The sequence below is a fragment of the Enhydra lutris genome, unplaced genomic scaffold (genome assembly GCF_002288905.1).
Source record: "Enhydra lutris kenyoni isolate GAN:26980312 unplaced genomic scaffold, ASM228890v2 scaffoldscaffold12, whole genome shotgun sequence".
Lineage (NCBI taxonomy): Eukaryota > Metazoa > Chordata > Mammalia > Carnivora > Mustelidae > Enhydra > Enhydra lutris.
In genome coordinates, this window is record NW_019154096.1 from 31,143,931 (window position 1) to 31,161,487 (window position 17,557).

General features: G+C 53.8%; 1 protein-coding gene across 2 annotated transcripts in view; it reads right to left on the bottom strand.

Annotated features, from left to right (window-relative positions):
* The window catches only part of LOC111145168 (discs large MAGUK scaffold protein 5), a 118,557-nt gene that overhangs the window by 5,082 nt on the left and 95,918 nt on the right, over nt 1-17,557 (bottom strand). The window contains exons 18-29 of one of the 2 annotated variants that reach the window (XM_022499871.1): nt 17,320-17,432; nt 16,597-16,686; nt 16,131-16,281; nt 12,518-12,680; nt 12,270-12,403; nt 11,452-11,598; nt 9,998-10,181; nt 9,282-9,430; nt 8,262-8,432; nt 7,486-7,682; nt 708-851; nt 364-491 (exon numbers count right to left, since the gene is read on the bottom strand). In XM_022499871.1, coding sequence (XP_022355579.1) covers nt 364-491; nt 708-851; nt 7,486-7,682; nt 8,262-8,432; nt 9,282-9,430; nt 9,998-10,181; nt 11,452-11,598; nt 12,270-12,403; nt 12,518-12,680; nt 16,131-16,281; nt 16,597-16,686; nt 17,320-17,432 — 1,771 coding nt within the window. The remainder of the gene's footprint in view (nt 1-363; nt 492-707; nt 852-7,485; nt 7,683-8,261; nt 8,433-9,281; nt 9,431-9,997; nt 10,182-11,451; nt 11,599-12,269; nt 12,404-12,517; nt 12,681-16,130; nt 16,282-16,596; nt 16,687-17,319; nt 17,433-17,557) is intronic. The other variant, XM_022499872.1, reaches the window with a different exon arrangement.

Here is a 17,557-nt window from a genome sequence, read left to right on the forward strand (position 1 = left end):
CTGATGGAAGCTGGGCACCCTGTCCCCAGAAAAAAGCACACATACAGTTCTGCACACACGCTGAGCAGGGCAAGACCCTGTCATAGAATCCGCCACATGGGGCTTTCCGAGAGCTCAGAGCACTCACCTGATCCCGAATCCTCAGAGGGAGAGGGGTGACATGGGCACAGGATTAGTGCCCTGTTTATGACGGTGGAAACACACAGAAGCAATGGGGCAAACGCTGACAGAGGGTAACTTGGACTAAAAGGACACAGGCGAGCGCACTGAAGTCCCAAGAGATGCACAGGGCAGAGGTCCAGAGCTGCGGGGGGGTCCAAACCCAAATGCTCAGACCCTACCCCTGGTCTAAGCAACGGGTACCTTTTCTGTGATCTCCTTTATGGAAGCCACTGTGGTCACATCAAAATGGCCACTCCTCCGCTTGTAGTCGACAAACAGGCAGTCTTTGACACCCCGCTCGATGGCCTGCTGAGAGGCCTTCATCACCTCTGCAAAGCACAGACACAGGAATGAGATGCCCCCGGCCCGGGGAGCCGTCACAGCACATTCTGAGCAAGAACACTGTGCAGAAAACCTGTCCTCCTGTCCCTCCTTCTGGAGAAACACACTGATGTGAGCCACTCAGAAGGGCGCTGAAACACCATGGGACCCAGCCCCAGGAGACGGGTGGACAGAGCCCGGCAGGCAGCGAGAGTGCCCCTTACCGAGGGGGCATCTGCAGAACTTGCTGGGCGCCTCGTTCACCAACATTTCCTTCACCACGTCCAGTAATGGCCCCAGGATCAGGACAGGCCTCAGGGAGGTGCAGTCTACTTTCTGGACCCGCTGATAGGCGAGGCTCGTGGAATCTGAGGGAGAGAGGGGCAGTGTCACGGGCATGCACCTGGAGTCGAGGGAGGGAGGAAGCCAGGGCCCTCGGCTGCCCTGACCTTGCTTGCCCCAGGCAGGTCCGCCCCCTCGGTCCATAAATCCCGAGCCAGGCCAGGTGAGCAGCTCAGCAGGGCTCGCCTGGGACTTGGCTGGTGTAGCGGGAAGAGGCCCCATGTCCTGGGCAGACCAGCGCACGGTCACTCCTGCAGCCAGCACTAGTGTCCCTGCTCTGTGCACACCCAAGACAGCTGGTCTAGAGCAGTCATTCTGGCACTTCCTTCCCCTCAAATTCTTCCTCACGTGTCTCAGGCCTGCTCCCCTTGACCCCACTCTCCATTGTCTGCTCTCTAGGCGTGCAACCTGCCCTGCACGCAGGTGTGCTCATACGACCCCATGAGCAGAGGAGAAGCTCCCAACTCCTTGCCCTCCTCCCAGGGGCTAAAAAGGACAAGACCAGGGCTGCCCAGCCAGCCCTCACCCTGAGGAGGAGGACAACCTTTAGAAGCATGGCAGAGCTACAGGACCGACGGGACTGGGGTCCCTGGCTGATCCCCAGGATAGAGCTGCCTTCCTGGGGCCACCGACCAGCTGGGATGTGACGGGGCAGAGAAATCGCACTTCGGCTACTATTATCTGGTCTGGGTTACAGGAGTCAAATCAATCTTGTGTGTGTAGAACACACCCCCGCCCCCTGCACCACCACAGCCCCTGAATGAATAAACAAATCCTTGCTGAAAGAGGCGGCCCAACACCAGCACCTCCCCATGTCAGTCACTGTGCTGGCATCTCAGAAACACTTCGGAAAGAATACGAAACACAGTCTCACCAGTGTCCTAAGTCAGCAACTTGTGAAAAGCCCCAACGACCACACAAGTGCTCTCGATGCCTGTCCAGGTGACAGAGCCAGAGGTCCCAGGGAGCAGCAGGGGTTAGAGGCATGCGTGCTGGCCCCAAGGATGAAGAGACCAGCAGGAGGCCCAGGAGGGGCGCAACAGGAGCTGTCGCTCTGGCCGAGCCTGGCAGGCCAGCGGACTGAGGGCAGGGAGGGCTGGGGTGGCCTCTGGGGAAGGGTCAAGGGGAGGCTCGGCCCAGACGGCCTGCAAAGCAGCTGAACGCCAAGGCCTGACTGGGGATGAGGCTGTGGGTGCACATGCGGCGGGGGGCCAGGTGCCGCTGGAGCTCCACTTGGACCAAGCTCATGGGCAGAACTGAGGGGGAAGTGAACGCAATCTCTCCCCTCCCTCACCCACACCTACAAGTGTTCTTTTTTTTAAAGGCCTGATGATTATCCACGTACATCTCTGTGGCTTTCCACACGGCACCTCACAGAGGGCTGGCCAGGTGATCTGTTCCAGTTGGCAGGGGAGGCTCTGGGAGCCCCACCTACCATCCAGAACGTCTGTGCATTTCTGACCAAAGCCTCTGAGGAGTCTCAGGGCAAAGGACTTTCCAGGAGACGAACACATCCCCTCTTTTGAAAACCAGAACATTACAGGTAAAGCCAAACAGCTTCTCTGACACCTCTTCTCCCGTCCGTCCTGGTCTCCAGCAGCCTCCTCATCACCACTATTAGAAGCTGGAAGGATGTCCTTCCAGACATTTGTTATTCTCACATGTTGATTTTTACATTCTCAGAAAAGACTACAAAATCTATATGTGTTCATCGAAAATGACATAACAACGTCAACATTCTGCACCTCCCTCTTCCGCTCCTGTTACGTTTCTAGAATGCACCCCTACTGATTCATCCTGCTCTCCTGTATTCCTTCTGAACCTCCCACACACAAGTGCAAAGTCTTCATCCCTTTCCCTCTGTATGGACACTAAGTCACGATGCCTCCAACTTATTTGAGCAAGAATCATATTCTCCGCTAAAGACTATTAACACTCCACGCAGTGGGAGACCAATTTAGAAGATTCCTGTTCCTCCCTGAACAATCTGCTTTGTTGGAAGTCCTCATAATTACAGAATTAGAGAGCTACTGAGCATCTCACAAGTCATTAAATCCAACCAGCAAAAATATAAAACTCCCTGGGAAGGATAAATGTACATATAAATAGAGAATCTGGAAGTAACGTAATGTAGGTATGCAAATCACTTTAAATCTGGCGTAGGTATTTAAAAGGAATAGCACAAAAGTAATTATAAATCTATGCTAAAATATACATTGATATAAAATAAGGTAATAGATGTCATCAACAACATCAAGGGGAGGAGGACTCAGAGGTATAACATGGAATTTTTATAGGAGACTGAAATTAAGTTGTCATCAGTTTCAAATGGATTATTACAGGAGTGCCTGGGTGGTTCGGTTGGTTAGGTGTCTGACTCTTGATTTCAACTCAGGTCTTGACTTCGGAGTCATGAGTTCAAGCCCCGTGTTGGGCTCCAATGTGGGGCAATGCAGAGCATGGAGCTTACTTAAAAAAAAATAATAAAATAAAATGGACTGTTGTCACTTTAAGATGCTTTATGTAATCGCACAGTAACCAAAAAGAAAATATCTGTGAAATATACACAAAGGGACATGAGAGGGGAATCAAAACCTGTCACTACAAAAAACAAACAAACAAAAACAAAGGGAGCCTGGGTGGCTCAGTGGGTTAAAGCCTCTGCCTTCAGCTCAGGTCATGATCCCAGGGTCCTGGGATCGAGACCCGCATAGGGCTTTCTGCTCAGCGGGGAGCCTGCTTCCCTTCCTCTCTCTCTGCCTGCCTCTCTGCCTACTTGTGATCTCTATCAAATGAATAAACAAAATAAAAAAACAGCACAGCACAACAAGCAGCAAGGGAAGCAAGATGGACAAGAAAGCTACAAGACATACAGAAAACAATTCCAGTGGCAGCAGTAAGTCCTCCCATATCAGTAATTACTTTAAATGTGAATGGATCAGCTCAACGGATGAATAAACAAGATCCAGCTACATGCGTCCAGGAGACTCACTTTGGATCTAAGGACACACACGGGCTAGTAGAAGTGAAAGAACAAGGACAGTTCGTGCGATGAGGAATCTGATGAGAGCAGGGTGACCACAGTTACAGCAGGCCAACTAGACCTTAAGGCAGAAGCTGTTGCAAGAGACAAAGAAGGGCATAACATAATGATAAAAGGGTCAATTCTCCAGAGAGATCCAACGATTACAAACACACATGCACCTCACACTAGAGCTCCCAACTGCGGGAGGCAAACGTTGAGAGAACTGAAGGGAGAAACAGAGAATTCGCAATACTCAGAGGGACTTCGACGCCCCCACTTTTGTTACCGATAAAACAGCCAGAAAATAAGGAAATACTATGGACCCAATGGCCTCACAGATGTGTACCCAGCACCCCGGCCAGCAACAGCACAGGACATATTCTTCTCAAGCACACACGGAGCATTCTCCAGGACAGACCACCTCCAGGACAGACCACCTGGTAAGCCACAAAACAAACTTAACATTGAAGCTATACAAAGAATCTTTTCTGACCACAGTGGAAGGAAACTAGAATACAACAACAAAAGGGAAACAAGAAAATAAACCTATGTGGAAATTAAACAACTCAGTCTCCAACAACCAAGGGCTCAAAGAAAAAAAGCAGAGCGCATTTCAGAAAAGTTCTGGAGACAAATGAAGACAAAAGCACAGGATATGGACACTTACAGGATGCAGCAAAAGCTGCATCCAGCTGCATCCACATCCAGGATGAAAGTGTGTAGTGGTAAATGTGGATATTGAGAAAGAAGAAATCAACAACCCAACTTTACACCTGGAGGAATTGGGGGGGGGGTGCAGAGAACAAACTAAACCCAAAATTAGCAGAAGGAAAGAAGTAATGAAGAGCAGAGATAAACAGAGAATAGAAAAACAATTAGAAAAGATCAATGAAAAATCAATGAAACCAAGAGTTGGTTTTTCGAAAAGATCAAAACTAGCAAACTCTTAGCTAGACTAATGAAGAAAAATGGAGAGAAGACTTAAATCACTGAAATAAGGGCCATGATAACCGATTCCACAGAAATGAAAACAAATTCCACAGAAAATTTATAGTAAATTACCTCGAACAATTACATGTAAACAAATCAGACAACCTGACTAATAATAATAAATAATAAATTCCTAGAAACACAGAATGTATCATGACTACATCATGAAGAAATTAAAAAAAAAAAATCTGAACAGAGCTACACCAAGTAAGGAGACAGAAAGTAACAGAAAAACTTCTTCACAAGAAAAAACTCAGGACAAGATGGCTTCTTCACCAGAGAATTCTACCTAACACTTAAAAAAAAAAAATTAGTACTGGTCCTCTTAAAGCTCTTCCAAAAATTGAAGAGGAGGGGACACTTCCAAACTCATCCTAAGACATAATAAAACAACAGACGAATATCCCTGATGAACAAAGATGCAAAAATCCTCAACAAAATACCAGCAAACTGAATTCAGCAACAAATGAAAAGTATCATATGCCACGGCCAAGTGGGATTTATACCTGGAATGCAAGGATGGTTCTTAACATACAAAAATCAATCTATGTCTTACACCACATTAAAATGAAGGACAAAAACCACATGATCATCTTATCTGACACAGAAAAAGCATTGACAAAATTAAGTACCCTTTCATGATTAAAAACATTCAACCAAGTAAGAACAGAAGGAAACTACTTGAACATAACAAAAGCCATATATGAAAAGCCTGTAGCTAACATCCCACTCAAAGGCAGGAGACGGGAGGCTCTCCCTCTAAGATTGGAAACAAGGGCAAGGATGCCCCACACTTGCCATGACTATCCAACACAGTACCGGAAATCCCAGATGGGGCAATTAGACAAGAGAAAGAAAGCAGGCATCCACATTGGAAAACAAGCAGTAAAATTATCTATTCTCAGATGACAACATCTCAATGTAGAAAACGTTAGAGAATACACACACACACACATACACACACACGCACGCACACACACACACAACCTGTTAGAACTAACGATTTCTGTCAAGTTTCAGAATACAAAATCAACATACAAAAATCAATTGCACTCCTATACACCAACAATGTCCACTCTGAAAAAGAAATGAAGAAAACAAACCCACTTACTATAACCTCACAAAGGAAAAAATACTTAGGAATACGCCTAAACAAGGTGAAAGACTTGCAAACCGAAAACTACAAAATACTGCAAAAAGAAATCAAAGAAGATACAGATAGATGGAAAGACAGCTGTTTCTGTGGACTGGAAGACTTGGTCTTGTAAACATGCCCATACCACCCTAATCAATCTTTAGATTCAACGCAATACCTCTGAAAATCCCAACAGCATTTTTTTTTGCAGAAAGAAGAAACAGCAAAATCAAGCGACCATTATTGCCACTAGGTGTTCGTGCCTATAGACAGTCTTTGTTACTACATTGAAACATGTGAACTCCCATTCCTAGCTCCCGGCCATATAAACAGATGTGGCCCACCTGCTGAGGTTTGCCATCCCATCCTGAGAGAGTGACAAAGGGCCACGAACGAGGATGGGATTCACGCAACTCGCAGTACCCAGGCCTTCATTTAAAAAATAGAAATGGGGCGCCTGGGTGGCTCGGTGGGTTGAGCCGCTGCCTTCGGCTCGGGTCATGATCCCAGGGTCCTGGGATCGAGTCCCGCATCGGGCTCTCTGCTCGGCGGGGAGCCTGCTTCCCTTCCTCTCTCTCTGCCTGCCTCTCTGCCTACTTGTGATCTCTGTCTGTCAAATAAATAAATAAAATCTTTAAAAAAATAAAAAATAAAAATAAAAATAAAAAATAGAAATGGGAGCAGGCAAGGAAGAAAGAAGCTATCCTACTGTCTGCTGCGCGTGGCCAGCTTTGTAGCCCGCCTGCCCAGAAGGGCAACATTCTAGGGCACTGGACATACACCAGGCTCCCATGAGCGGCAGTCACAAGAACTGCAGCTTTCCAGGACAAAAGCACCCTTTACATAAGGACGATCTGCCAGGGGATGTCACACTCCCTAGTCTGCAACTCTGGCCCTGGTGCAGTGCCTGGCCAGGGAAGATCTTGTAAGAATCGTTCATGGACACAGGAAGAAACCCAGAAAAGCCCAAAGAGCTGCGGAGGCTGGTGGCTCCCGACTACCACCAAACAGCCTACAGTGACCCCTAAAGAAACCAGAAGCAACGCACTGACCGCAGACTGCCTCTGGCCCTCCCATACCCGTCCTTGCGACAGAACCTACATTACCGTGGCTGGAAGGGCTGCAGCTGAAACGCTGCCCTTCCAGGCTCTTTCTGATACAAGCGGCCAGTGAGGTGTGCGTTGGGAGTCGCGGACTGGGACTCCCAGGGAAGCGGTGTAAGGAGGCGTGCTCAGCTGTGGCACACTTTGGCCCCGTCCTCCCTCCTGCTCTCTGAATCTGGCCCGATGCTGGCGCTGCAACGTCAGGTGCCGCCAGAGCGAGCCACGCCCTACAGGAGCCAGACCCTGAGGACAACAGTGCCACCACCCCCAACTACTAGGACTTCTGGGACTTCCCTGCAAAAGCAGGGTAAACCTCTATCTTGTCTAAGTCATGGCTGTGCGGTTTCTGTGGTCAACGGTAAGCCTAATTCTGAGAGCCTGCTGGAAGAGTGAGCTCAGCCACTTGCCTTCAAAGAGTGGAATGGTGTCGTTGGAAAAGGTGTCCAGGGCAAGGAGGTCTTTCCCATCTTTGGACCCGCTGCGTTTGTGCTTATGTTTCCTTCGAAAGAAGGATCTGCGTGCGGCCGCTGACAGCGTCTTTGCGGCGTTGTTGTCATCTTTGACCTCAGACATGCTGAGTCTCCTGGAGAATTCTTGATCCATCCTGTGGGCACAGGGAACGGTGGTGCTGGGAAGGGCCTAGCAGATGCTCCCGCCCACCCCACCCCTGCCTGTGCAGAGGAAAACGCTATGCAAAGTGCAAGAAAGCAGGCACAGAAGGCCACGTTCACGTGAAAGTCCAGAACAGCGCACTCTGCAGGGACAGAGGTAGAGTCCCAGCTGCCTCAGGTCGGGGAGGGGCAGGAAAGACGGAAAGACAGGTGAGGTGGCTGACGCATGCACAGCTGCTGCTGAGCTCAGAAAGCTCTGAGATGACAGTGGAACCGTGGCGCACAGCTGTAAGTACACTAAAAGCCACTGAATCAGACACTTCGAGTGAACTGTGTGGCACAGGAATGTATCTCAATAAATCTGTTAAAAATAAAGTTATGTTGCCTAAGTTGCCCTTGTATAGCACTGACTTACATACACCATCAAATTGCACTAGAAGCACCTTTCTAGACAAGTGGTTTGAGCAAAACATACAGACCAGAAGCCAGGGTGCAGGGCAGATGAGCCCTGATCCCTGGGACAGCTCCAGGGGTGGGCGCCTCCCCCTCCAAGCCCAGACATGAACACTTACACGTATTTGCTGGGGATCTGGCCGCGCTGCATCTTCTGGGCATTCTCGTCCAGCTGCCAGGCCATCCAGGACCCAAATGTGCCCTGTGGCAAGGTGTCATCCACATAGAGAATGTCATCTTTTTTAAAGCTCAGCTCGTGCTCCACCTCTGCCAGCCGGTCATACAGGGCCCTGGCCGGGCGACAGAGAGAACGGGATCAGGAGGAGGCTACCGGCTGCTGGAGGGCCCCCCCAGCCACACACTTCGGCAGCCGGTCTCCTGGGACAGCTCTCCTGCTCGGAGCTTTCCCCAGACCACGATCAGGACCCACCTCTCCCGATGCTGGGGGCAATTCCCAGAGAAGGGAACCCCCGACTTTATGTCTTGCCCTCCCCTAAGACTGGAGGCTCCCTCACATCCATCAGATAAAGAACGTCTTGCCAAGGACCAAAAACCATATCCCATCTTCCAAGCGGGGCCTTCACTCCCTGCTGCCAAGTCAAGGTCACTTTCCTATAAAAGCGCAACTCCCCAGGATGGACATATGTCATCTCCCACCAAGGAGGGTGTCCTAGAGACAGAGACCATATCTCACGGTACACAGCTGATCAGTACTCTTTCCTCTCCGTGGCCTCAGAGCTTAGGGAATGTGAAGGAAGCTAGAGCCTCTTCTAGAAAACACATGCTGCCTGTGCCCGGCTGCACACCAGTCACACCGTACTTTGGGCACGTGCATACCTTGACACTCACACACACTGCAGACGGATGTGCCGACGTGGGGCAGGGGAGACCAGGAGAGGAGTGCAGCACGTCGGAAAATGGGGCTCTATACCCTCAAAATTTCCCAGGCCCCAAACCCTACACAGGGAGCCCTGGAAGGCCTCAAGCAAAGTTTCCCTAAGTCACAGGCGTCTAAGTCACAAGCCGTGAGCACGTGGTTTGGGGCCCAAGCAGCACGGACCGCGGTACCATCCTCTGCATTGCAGAAACACTCATCAGGACCAGTCTCCTCAGGAGGGCCCTCCCCCAGCCCCCGGTACCTGATGTAGAAGCTGTCGCCAGGCAGGCTCTTGACCTTGGTGAACTCCTCAGGGCGGTACTGCACCTTGAGACGGACACCATCCTTGGGCTTGAGCATCTCCACGTAGACCTCCTCCACTGTCTTGTTGCGCACATCCAGACTGCCATACTGCCCGAGGACAGAAGACTGCGCTCAAAGGCCAGAAGCCAGGGGCGGCTTGGGCCCCCATGAGCAGGTGGTGGGGGGATGAGGCAGATTTAAGATCCCCGTCACTGGGACTCTGCCTGCCTCGCCTCTGCAGGTAAGACTGAGTCTTCTGCCAGGGTCCGCTCTGACCTCAACAGCTTCTCCCAGGAGAAACCCTGTGCTCGGCCCCCAGCAAGTGAGGGCTGCACAAACACGGCACTTCATCTTGCTTCTGCTATCTGTGTCTTTGAATACCGACGAACCATCCCTCCCGTCAAACAGGAGACCCAGCAAGAGGGAGAGGACATGCCATCAGACCCCAGTCCCGTTGCTGACACAGCAGAGCACCCTCGCTCCCGATTCCCTCCCCGACACCACTGCCCAAGCCAGGGCGCCACCCGGGACCCCGTGATGTGCCCCGAGGGTCCCGGCAGCATTCAGCACCAACAGGGGGCGCCAGGCAAGAGGCCGTGCTCTGCTCCCCCACACCGCAGAATGGAGGAAGCCAGAGGGGCTGGCAGAGAGGAGCGTGGCCAGCTCAGAACTCACCTCAAGGATGAGGTCCCCTGGTACAAGGCCCTCAGGGCCCTTGGCAGGACTGTCGTCCTCCACCTCTGCCACGAACACCCCGTGTAGGTTCCCTCCACATAAATGGACCCCAAGCTCCAGCTGGGACTTTTTGATGAAGACAACTCGTGGCTCCGGGGTCTTTTTGTTGGCATCTCCCACCATCCTTTGGGAAAGGAAAAGAAAGTCTCTCGGTCACACACAGCGGGAGCAGGGTGTGCAAGACGACGCAGAGGCTAATGCCCCAACAGCGGGCCGCTTACTCTGTGAGATCCCCCAGTGGTCCCATCCAGGTCTGGTTCTAGCGACTTAGTCTACAGGCTGGAAGCTGAGGTTTGTAGAGGTGAAAACATGGCCCCAGGTGAGACAGCCTGCTAGGGACTGAATGGAAATCCATGCCGCTTTCTGGCCCAGCTGTCCATCCAGTGCCACAGGCTGCCTCTCTCCCGACCTGGACTACACCTGTTCTCCTAACCTAGTTCTGCCTAAGAAAAGTCAGAGCCGGTCGCAGAGCCCAGGGCACAACAGACAACTCGGCAGTGTGTACGCAGCAGCTTCTCTGGCCCAGGGACTGTGCAACGCCACCAAGAGGGGGCCCCTAGCCATCAAGGAACCCACAGCACAGTGAGGGAGACACTGGAGAGCACAGGGAGGGGAAGAAATGGGACAGCAATGGGCACCTGGGGACAGGACAGCTGTGGCGACCACAGCCAAGACCCAATGTGATGGATCCAGGCAGGAAACGCAGAACGGGCCACGTTCTGAGGGAGGCGGGGACTTGGTCGAGGAAACAGCTTTGTCCAGGACTACGGAACCACGGTGCATGGCCTGGCCTGTGCAGCCCTCTCCCCATGTTCCCACCGGCTCCTCTGCATTCCCTGCCTCCTCGTGACCTCTGTCCACAGCCCCCGTGTGCATGGCTAACCCCTGCTCACCCTGAACGTGTTGACTTAACTGGCTCTGCTCCCTGCCACACTCTCGCTCACTGCCCCGGTGTGGCTTGCACCGGCCCTCCCAGCACGTGCTGCACAGGCCTGCACACTGGCCTGTCCCTCTCTAACCCCGGAGCTCCTTGGGGCCAACCGCGGGTGGTGGCCATGGCCCAGGGCCTGGCTGGGTGGTGACTGTGGTGTTCTGTCTAAAGACAGAGTCAGACAACGAGTGACTGAGAAAAGGAGGAAAGGAAGGGAGGCAGAGCTAAGAACAAGGCAATGAGGGAAAAAAAGAGAAAAAGCAAGAAAGTGAGAAAGGGCAGGAGGGCAGGAGGAAAGGAAATGAATGGCATGCTTCCCATCCCCGATCCTGACGGCCTGCGATATGGTCTGCGGCACCGGGGGACGCCGGCAGGGTGTGCTCAGGCCACGACCACGACCGCCCGCCCCCCACCCCCAGGCCGGGTCGCACCGACAGAAGGCTCACAGCACACGTTTGCTGACCTGGAACTGGGGGTGCTCTGCTTGGCCGGGGGGGTGCCAGGGCCCTCATCCTGCTCCATCAGCGGGTCAATGACAGGGGGGTGCTCCGGGGGGGCGGCACTGCTCCCCTGGAGCGTGCAGTGGGTGCTGGCAGGGTCCAGGTGGGAGCTGGGGATGGAGGGCAGGAGCAGTAAGGAGCAGCACATGGTCCCCAGCCGTCCACAGCCACCACCTCTCCGGCGCGGACCAGAGCTGGGCTGGGAGCAGAGACTAGGTCACAGGGCTTGGAGCCCTGAGAAGAGCAGATGTCTTGGGAGCTGGGACTCAGGTCGTCCACCCTATAGGATCTGCCTGTCCTCAACCTGGGGCTCCTCTCTGCAGGTGTGGGCTGGGGGCCCCCAAATGCCCTGCCCCTTTCCCTCCGTTTGTGCATCCCGTCCCCCCTTCGCTGAGCTGTGCAGTACTGCGAGTTAGGGGCAGGCCTTCCCCATCTCTTGCATGCCCGGCAACCCACGGCTCAGAGGCAGACACGGACAGGGGGCCAGAACACTGTGTGAGAATCCACCCGCCCAGGGCCTCCGCTCCTGACTAGCACACACCTGCAGGCAGGCCACCTGCTGCGCAGGGGTGGGGGGACCAGCCATGTGCTTCCACACCCTACCCCTCAGGTATCCTGCTTCACCTCCTCCTCCTCCTCTATGTTCTTTTCCCAAAATCCGGGGCTGGCCGACTCTTCTCTTACAGAAGCTGAATGGCTGGAACAGACGGTCGGCACCCGGGCTGCACTCTCTCTCCTCCCCCCAGCCTGTACGGGCCTTGTGGGAGGCCCAGGCCCTCACCTGGACCGAGAGTGGCTGCTGAGCTGGTGCATGAGTGGGTTGTACTGGGCCAGGATGGTGACGGTGTCACACTGCTGCCCAATGACGAGCCGGGCCTGCTGCTCCGTGGCGCTGCGCAGGTTTATGCCATTGAACTAGGAGACACCCGGAGCGTGCTCAGTGACGTGGCGGGGGCTGGGCCCCGGGGGAGCACAGCTCTTCCCAGGGAGGCAGGAGAGGACGGAGAGAAGGATACAGCGCCCGCTTACCTCAAGTAACTGATCCCCATACTCCAGGCCAGCCTGGTGAGCGATGCTCCCCCCTGTCACCTTGGAGACGTAGACCCCGCCCTTCTCTCCACTCACGATGGAGATGCCCAGCGGCTCCGAGCCCTTCTGCAGCTTCACGTGGCGTGGCTCCTCTGCATAGGGCCTTGGAAGAGAGCCAACAGTTTCGGGGACTCGGACACAATGGAAAGGTCTGGGGCAAATCTGCAGTCAGGCATGCAATCAGCTATGCAGGAAAGGTCAGGGACCACCAGATGCTCCTACGATGACGCAGCTGGATGGGAACGCGATGCCCCCACGTCTGTATGGCAGTGAAACACTTTCCCACAACCTCATGCAACACAAACACGGCACCCCCCGATGGCCACAGAAGCACGCAGTCCCAAAGACACAGAGAATGAGCCACATGAACTATAAACACTGACACAGGCAGAGAAGAAGCACAAAGAGTTTCCTAACGTGAGCAAAGTTGCTGCAACAAAATGTGCTAAACAAAATGGTGGGCTCTCCAGATGCCCCAGGAGAAAAAGAAGGGGCTCCTGGGGTGACAGTCCCCCAGGAGCAACCAGATGAAGTAGCAGTTTTTATATTTACCAGTGTACAGAGCGGTGGACGATGACCATGGAAATGAAGCTGCCGCAAACACAAGCCCTTAGAAAGGGAGTGGGGAGGCTGGGAGCAAGGTGGGGACCATGCACTCGCTGGCCCGGGGTGGGGGTGGGGCGGGGAAGCCATCCGCCGTGCCAAGGGCACAAGGGGGCTCGGGCAGAGGCCTCATGGCAGGCCAGCCTCAGACTCCTCAGGGAGGAGAACCTGGGTCTGGTGGCCACGGGCAGTCTCAGGAGGGATCTGTGGTGGTGGAGACCTCTGGAAGGTGCAAAAAGTTAGAAGAGACGGATGCTCAGGAAAGGACGACAGACGCCTGGGACCCGACAGACATGCAGACAGGGGACACAGAGCCGTCCTGTGAGGACAGTGCTGTGTGCTGCCCTGCACTCTTCCTCTCAGAACAAAATCACAGCCAAAGGTGAAGGGAGGAGCTGGCCGGAGAGCCATGTCCTTGGGCTCCCCTCCAGAGCACGAGGCTGGGGACAGACTCACGTGCTAATGGAAAGCCAGGCCCCGGAGCCAGCCCTCCCCTGCCAACCAGAGGCACAGCCGTCTCTCAAGCTCAGCAGGCCTCGGGCGGGGACTACTACCACCCCGGGCCCGGTCCTCTGGCAGTCTGAGAACAAAATCCTTCTTGACCTATCCCTTTACCTCGTCCCTTCCCAAATTCGCCCTCGCCTCAATACCCTCCCTTGACCCTGCGGCTCAGACACCTCAGTCCCTGGCCTACGACTTCCAGACGCATCACAGGTCACAGTGCCAGGCAGTCTGGAGTTGCAGGAGCCCTTACTCAGCAGCCCGCAGCCCCATCCTCATAGCCCCAGCCAGCGTCGGAGGACGGCACAGCGGGTGTGCGCAGCCCTTGTTCCAGTCTGGGGCTCCTCACCTCCTACTGAAGACCCTTTCCTGTCTACCACCTCCAAAACACACGTCTATCTCAACAAAGCATGTACCTGACTCACATAAGAGTCCGACAAAGCCGTTGTGAACGACACAAATCAGGATTTACCAACACGGAGAGATGCAGAGGACACACACTGCGGGAGCAGACAGGTGGGCATAATCCCATCTATATAAATCTGTACAAATACGTGTGGCCACTCACATGGGGAGAGGTTTCTAGGAAGGACCCTACCAAAATGTGAACGACGGCACCTCCAGGTGAGGGGACTTGAGGTAATCCTCACTTTCCAGTCCCCTGAGGGATCTAAATTTCTTATAATATGCACAAACGTTTTCTCAGAATAAAGCTGCGTTATGAACGAGGTTTATAAAGCATACTTCGCAATATTACAAACCCCTTGAAATGAGAAAGTATTCATGTACAGAAAATGTAAATAATGAAACATGCCTTTAAACTACACACACACACACGCGTGCGCGCGTGCGCTTCACAAAAGGGGAAAAGCAATTGAGATTATGTGTGACTTTTCTTCTTTCTACTTTCCTCGATCTTCCCAGTTTCCTCTAATTAGAAGCTACACGATAATGTACATTAGAATCGGGGGTAAGGAGCTGTTTTGCCTCCAGTTGGGTCACACAAGTTAAACTGTTTGCCTCTGACGAGATTCGGACCACGAATACCCTCCTCCCCACAGAGCAGCTCCCGGTTCCCTGCACACTCTAGGAAGCTAACTACGGGACACCCGATGGCAGGTGACAGGCCCTCTCTGCTTCTAAGGAGCCCACTTGAGTTGGCGGAGGATCCTGGGGCTCAGTGACCTGAGATGACCCACCCAACCCCGGATGTGGCACAGGTTTGGCTCCCGTGTGCGTCACAGGGGTGAGACGTTTCCACACGAACTGCACCTGCTTCCCCTACAGGCCCAGGTGCACTTCTGGGCTCCTGTGAATAGTCAGTCGCTGGTTGTGAGGGTACTTGTTAGGTTGTCTTACAAATTCAGATTTTGCAAGTCAGATGGTTTTCTTAAGGCAGAGCCCACCCTGCAGGGTTCCTCCTGTGGCTCATAGAGATGAGGGCCTTCAGCATTTTGGATTTGAGTGGACACGAGTGGTTCTGTTCCTTTTAAGTGATTAAATAAAAGCAAGTTTCAGTTTAACTGGATTGCCTGAAGACTTACCATCTAGTCGGGACCTCTTAACCATAAATTCGATCTGGTAAATTCTACTCTGAAAGAACAGAGGTGGGTGAGGGGCACAGAGCTTGTGGGGAGAGGGAGGGACCCCTTAGATGTGGGGTCCAGCCGTCTGGACTGACGTCAGCCTCAAGTTACCCTGAAATCTCAGCAGATTGGCCAGCATTTCAAAATGAACCAACAAATGGCTAAGCTATACTTTTACGCTTTATATACATTTTTTTCTGATATGTTTTATTTCACACACAAAAAAAGCTTGGGAATGAGGGGAACAAGTGATGCAGCTGTGTTCTGGAGTCAAAAAGCAAAGAATAAGAATGAGCCCTGATTCTAAGGAAGGTAGGCCAGTCACCAACCACATGACCACAGACAGGTCACTCCCACTTTCTGGCCTCCGTTTCCTTATCTGTAAAAGAGAACCAGTGATGATGATGCCGAGGACGAGGATGAGCATGAAGCTCGAGGGGTCACTGTGAGGATTTCATGACTTATTACACGGAAGTGCTTAATCAGGGGCCAGGGAAGCCGGGAACAGTACCATGACATTGTCACGGCCAGGTGGCTCCTAGTGTCATCTGCCGCAGCTCAGCCCCTCCCGTGGACACTCTGTGGAAGGAGCCCACCCTCTCCTCACCTTGCCATCTATGCGCACCCCACCTCCTGGCACCATGCGCCCGCAGGACTTCCTTGTGAAGGGCTGAGGCAGCACGCCAGAGAACGCTAGGTGACCCGAAGCAGAGAGGTCTCGCCCTGGGATCGACTCAGATGGCACCCTCCAATGCACTCGCTGCTTCTACCAACAAGTCCCCTCCCTCAACTAAGCCCCAGCCCGCTGTGAGGATGCACCACCCACTGCCGTGCCCATGGGACACATGCCCGGTCGTGCTCACCTGTCCTTCCTCCGTTCCCCGAGGGCTGCAGGGTTGACGGCAATTCTGGGCAACGTGGAAGCTGAGGTCTGGGACTGGCTACATGAGGACAGGGTGTCAATGTTCAGGGGGGACTGTGGAGGCGTGCTGCATTCTGAATGTGACAGCGAACCTGCCAGGAGAGATGCGAAGGAACTCAGGCTCTGTGACCCACATCTCTGCCCCCAGGGCCCAGACCAAGACAGAGACACGCCCCAGGCACAAGGCTCCACGCTGTAGCCACAGCACATGGCCTTGAATTCGGGGACTGGGCTCCACACAGCCTTTCTATCTACCCCCCCCCGCCCCCGCCCCCGTCACCGGGCCTGAGGCCGGGCTCAGCCAGCCTGCACAGACCGGCTGAGGTGAGGAGGTTACACACTGTGCCCAGACGCTGCACTGTGAGGCCAGCGAGCCGGCAGGCGAGGACGGCAGTGCGCGTTCTCACCTCTGTCGGAACCCACGATGGACCGGGGGTATCTTGGCGTTGATGGGATTTTAATGCGTTCTGCCTTGAACTGCAAGTTGCTCGAAGACCCTGTGGTTCCACGAGGAGAAAAAACTTCAGGCCTGTGATTAAACCCGCCCTCACTCCCTTGCCACCACGTCAGTAGTTAGGGAAGAAGCAGCGGCCAAGACAAATGCAAAGCAGGGCCGGCCACTAACCCCAAGGGGGCCAGAGCGTGAACCAGTGCCGAAAGGCAGATACTCAGTACCCAGTGATCTGAGTGAACTGCACGGGCCTGGACTGCCCCAGAACAGGCTCACAGCAATCTCTCGCCTAGCCCCAGGTGACAGACGGGACGGTCTGCCAACACGCCACATGGCTAGAAGCAGCACCACCTGAGTCCCTCTATGAGGGACCTGCTGGTCTCCCACACGCAGACAGCACGACAAACCCCAGAATCTCCAACAGGCTCAGGGACAGGGAGCGAGGCTCATGGCCCCAGAGGTTCCCTGGAACAGCCGCATGGCTACCAGAGAAAGTCCCAGAGACTCAGAAGGCCAAAGGATGGGGCTCCCAGTGCAGCGTGGGGCCAACCTCAGCCCTGGGAGCAGAGAAGGGCTGGTGTGGCCAGGCCACCTGGAGGTCTGGCCACAAGGATGCAGGTAGAGAGGGAAACAAGGCTAGTGCCCCGCTACGGTGAGAAGGTTCTAGTGGCACCATTACCAAGGCGAGCGCTGGAGGGCAGAGAGTTGGACCCATGGGAGGTTCTCATATCTGAGTAGTCGCTGCCAACCCTGTGGCTCAGGTCTAGGCTCAGGCGTCCCTGGTGCTGCACGCTGCAAGAAAACCAGACAGCTAAGGCGCTCGGAAGGAAGACCAGGACTGGACTGGACATAGCCCCAGCCAAGGCCTCCTTGAGCCCACAGAAGCCACCTGTAGCTAGGTGGGAAAAGTGGACTGC